At 44.4% G+C, this 4,725-nt stretch overlaps 1 protein-coding gene across 1 annotated transcript; it reads right to left on the bottom strand.

Moving 5' to 3' along the window:
* Window positions 1–604: 604 nt before the first annotated feature.
* LOC309347779 (uncharacterized protein) lies at window positions 605–4,501 on the bottom strand. The gene is made up of 2 exons (XM_081872556.1): window positions 4,269–4,501; window positions 605–3,712 (listed from the first exon to the last, which is right to left on the bottom strand). Exon 2 carries the CDS (start codon window positions 3,697–3,699, stop codon window positions 724–726), a length of 2,976 nt encoding a protein of 991 aa, XP_081728682.1. The 5' UTR covers window positions 3,700–3,712; window positions 4,269–4,501; the 3' UTR covers window positions 605–723.
* Between the last annotated feature and the right edge of the window lie 224 nt (window positions 4,502–4,725).

Below are 4,725 nucleotides of genomic sequence, written 5' to 3'. Positions count from 1 at the left end.
GGAAAAAATAAGGATAGAACATGTTAATATAAATTACAGGACAGGAAACAGAGGAAGATGGAAAGGAATTGCTGAAACAGTTATTTGAAGTGGAATACAAAAATGGGAGGAGGGAGGAGGTCACTGAAACAAGGGAATGAAAGATATGATTATGAAATTATCAGAGGTGTTTTTAATTGTTTTGTTTGTTTTGTTAATTTAATGTTTTGTGTAGTGTTTTTGTCTTTGTGATGTATTGTATTCTAATGTTTATTTTTTTCCTTTTTTGTATTTTCTTTATTTCTTTTTTATGTAATCTTTAAACTGTGTGTGTATATATATATATATATGCTTTCGTAGATTTTCACGGGTACAGGAATGCAGGTTTTGGTGTCCTCGGGTGTCTTCCCGTGTAAAAGTTGGGGTGTCTAGGCGACGTTTCGACGAGGTCTCACTCGTCATCTTCAGGCTGGTGCTTTCGGCTTCTTGTTACTGGCTCTGTTCCAGTAACAAGAAGCCGAAAGCACCAGCCTGAAGATGACGAGTGAGACCTCGTCGAAACGTCGCCTAGACACCCCAACTTTTACACGGGAAGACACCCGAGGACACCAAAACCTGCATATATATATATATATATATATATGCTTTCGTAGATTTTCACGGGTACAGGAATGCAGGTTTTGGTGTCCTCGGGTGTCTTCCCGTGTAAAAGTTGGGGTGTCTAGGCGACGTTTCGACGAGGTCTCACTCGTCATCTTCAGGCTGGTGCTTTCGGCTTCTTGTTACTGGAACAGAGCCGGATCTCAGTGTTTGAGTTCCTATAAATACTGTAGAGGGGGTGTGGTGTATAGCCTCCAATGTTCTGGGCAGAGAGGAAGTTCCCAGGCTAGTGTGCCTTTTCTTCTTTTGTTCCTTAATTACTTGAGAGATATCTTGAGTGATTTCTTGAGTGATATCCTGAGTACCACTTAGGTGGGTCATTAGGTGTGGATTAGTTGTTAAAGTCTTTGTGTCTTGACCTCTTGAACTTTGTGAAGAGTTTTCCTGAGAAGATGGCTGTACTGTATTTAGTTGTGCTCTGGCTTGGCTTCGTGTATAGGGGCGAGCTGTGGTTTTGTGGCTTGTGTCAGCCAGATCTGTGTAGGGATTGCAGGGGGGTGCAGCATCCGGAGGTGCCACCATGGATTGGCTACTGGATGGTGTCTGTAATTCATCTGTGGAGAGGGTCTGGGTTTGGGTCTGGTGTGGTTGATTGGTGTTGGCGTTCTGTGTGCCTCTGGATCTGGTGTCAGTTTTTGTGGGGAGGGCTAATTTCCAGATGTCTGGCAAGCGGGATGTGTCGTCACGCTTGTTCATGTTGTGAGGGTGTTTCTCTATCTCGATGGCTTCCATGATTATTCTCTTGTGGTGATGTTCCGTGTTAAAGAGCAATTTGGAATCTGCAAAATTAATTTCGTGTCCTGTTTCTTTCATGTGTTGGAAAAGAGAGGAAGTTTTTTCTTCTTTTTTGACGGCATTCTTGTGTTCTGCGATACGTGCATTTATTCGTCTGTTTGTTTGTCCAATGTACGTGGCTGGGCAGACTTTGCAGGGTATTTCATAGATCCCTTGGTTTTCCAACTGGATTTTATCCTTGGGGTTTCTGAGGATATTGGCTATTTTTTGGTTGGTGCAAAAGGCTGTTTTGATATTGTGTTTATGGAGGATTTTGCTAATTTTATCTGTAGTGCCCTTGATATAAGGAAGGAGGGCCATGCCATTGTTTTCTTCTGTGTCTTGGTTTTTGGGGGGTGTTTCCTTTTGGATTAGCTTCGTAATCCTGTTTTGCTGGTATCCATTGGCAATTAACACGTTTGAGAGATTCTGTAACTCAGTTGTCAAGTGGTCTTTGTCAGCCAGGCGTTTGGTTCTGGAGATGAGAGTCTTGGCTACGGAGTTTATTTGTGCAGGGTGGTGGTGTGATTGTGCATGTAAGTAGCGGTTGGTGTGTGTTTTTTTCCGGTAGATAGTGTGTCCTAGGGAGCCATCAGGTTTTTTGTAGATTAGGACGTCAAGGAAGGGAAGTTGGTTGTTGGCTTCTATTTCCATAGTGAATTGTATTTTGGGGTGTAAGTTGTTGAGATGTGTGAGGAAGCTATCCAGTTTTTCTTTCCCGTGTGGCCAAATTACAAAGGTGTCGTCAACATATCTGAGCCAAAGTTTGGGTTTGTGTTCTGACTTGTCTAAAGCATTGGTTTCAAAGTGTTCCATGTACAGGTTTGCGATGACCGGTGAGAGGGGTGATCCCATAGGTGCTCCTTCTATCTGTTTGTATCTTTGTCCATTGTGGATGAAGTACGTGTTGGTTAGGCAGTGGTTGGTCAGGTCCAAGATGTATTCGGGGGGATTGTATTTGTTTTGAATAGCTGTCAAGGCTTCATTAATGGGCACTTGTGTGAAGAGAGATACAACATCGAAGCTCACAAGTAGGTCATTAGGATGTAGGTTTTGCTTCTTTATTGTTTCTATGAACTGGAAGGAGTTTGGTACGTGTGAAGAGATGGATTCTGCATAGGGCTGAAGTTGCTTGGCGAGAAATTTAGCGAGATTTTGTAGAGGTGAGCCTATGGAGCTGACTATTGGTCTGAGTGGTGTTCCTTCTTTGTGTATCTTGGGGAGGCCGTAGAGTTTGGGGCATCTGGATGATTTTTCTCTGGGGATGATTCTTAGCTGGATTTCTTCACTGATAGGAGAGGCTTTTATTTTGGATTTGGTGGTTTTTTCCAGGTAGGTGGTGGGATCTGTTTTTATAGGTTTGTAGGCAGGATCTTGGAGTAGATTTGATAGTTTTGCTTGGTAGTCCGATGTGTTCATCACCACTGTGGCATTACCTTTGTCTGCTGGGAGAATGATTATGTTGTTGTCTTTCCTCAGGTTGGTGAGTGCTTTCTGTTCTTCTTTGTGTAAATTGCTTCTGGGTGGTTTGCTGGAGCAGAGGATGTTGGTGACTTCAAGTCTGATTTTATTGGCTTCATCTGGGTTGATTTTGGTTAGGCTAGCTTCGACTCCGCATATGATGTTTTCCGTGGGGATGCGTCTCGGGGCGACTGCAAAGTTGAAACCTTTGGAGAGTACTTTGGTTTCAGTTGTGGTGAGGATCCTGTCTGATATGTTATGTACTGTTTGTTTCATGGGTTGCTGTGGAGGGTGGCTGGGCTTCTGGCGTTTCTCTAGTTTGTGGAGTTTGTTGGTGTGTGTGTCTGTCTTATGTGAGGTCTCCGTTTCAGCTCTCCAGACGGCTAGTTGTTTGCATTTGTCCCAGAGTGCAGGGTGGATTTTGTTACAGAGTTTGAGGTGAAGAGTGAGTAGATCTTTGTTGGTTTGGTCTAGTAGGTATCTTTTCTTGTGTAGTTCGTTTCTGATTAGGGATAGTTCAGTTCGTTTCAGGATCCTTTCGGTGGCTGGGGTTTTAGAATGGAATTTAAGTTGGAAGCATGTGGGAATTAAGTTGTTGTCTCGGCAGTTGCGTAGGAACAAGAGATCACATAAGATGGTGGCTCTTCGGACTTCTAGTTTCTCGTAGGTTCTTGTCAGCTGGAAGGTTTCCTCCCCGTAGAGGTAAGATATTTGCTTTCGTAGATTTTCACGGGTACAGGAATGCAGGTTTTGGTGTCCTCGGGTGTCTTCCCGTGTAAAAGTTGGGGTGTCTAGGCGACGTTTCGACGAGGTCTCACTCGTCATCTTCAGGCTGGTGCTTTCGGCTTCTTGTTACTGGAACAGAGCAGGATCTCAGTGTTTGAGTTCCTATAAATACTGTAGAGGGGGTGTGGTGTATAGCCTCCAATGTTCTGGGCAGAGAGGAAGTTCCCAGGCTAGTGTGCCTTTTCTTCTTTTGTTCCTTAATTACTTGAGAGATATCTTGAGTGATTTCTTGAGTGATATCCTGAGTACCACTTAGGTGGGTCATTAGGTGTGGATTAGTTGTTAAAGTCTTTGTGTCTTGACCTCTTGAACTTTGTGAAGAGTTTTCCTGAGAAGATGGCTGTACTGTACTTAGTTGTGCTCTGGCTTGGCTTCGTGTATAGGGGCGAGCTGTGGTTTTGTGGCTTGTGTCAGCCAGATCTGTGTAGGGATTGCAGGGGGGTGCAGCATCCGGAGGTGCCACCATGGATTGGCTACTGGATGGTGTCTGTCCTTTCGGTGGCTGGGGTTTTAGAATGGAATTTAAGTTGGAAGCATGTGGGAATTAAGTTGTTGTCTCGGCAGTTGCGTAGGAACAAGAGATCACATAAGATGGTGGCTCTTCGGACTTCTAGTTTCTCGTAGGTTCTTGTCAGCTGGAAGGTTTCCTCCCCGTAGAGGTAAGATATTTGCTTTCGTAGATTTTCACGGGTACAGGAATGCAGGTTTTGGTGTCCTCGGGTGTCTTCCCGTGTAAAAGTTGGGGTGTCTAGGCGACGTTTCGACGAGGTCTCACTCGTCATCTTCAGGCTGGTGCTTTCGGCTTCTTGTTACTGGAACAGAGCAGGATCTCAGTGTTTGAGTTCCTATAAATACTGTAGAGGGGGTGTGGTGTATAGCCTCCAATGTTCTGGGCAGAGAGGAAGTTCCCAGGCTAGTGTATATATATATATATGAGAGGTAGAGTTGGGTGTCATCTGCATACTGATGAACACCCAGCCCAAACCTCTTGATGATCTCTCCCAGCGGCTTCATATAGATATTAAAAAGCATGGGGGAGAGGACGGAACCCTGAGACACCCCACA

Source organism: Podarcis erhardii, assembly GCF_964252035.2.
Source record: "Podarcis erhardii genome assembly, chromosome: 8".
Taxonomy (NCBI): Eukaryota; Metazoa; Chordata; class Lepidosauria; order Squamata; family Lacertidae; genus Podarcis; species Podarcis erhardii.
This window is presented reverse-complemented; position numbering and strand designations above follow the sequence as displayed.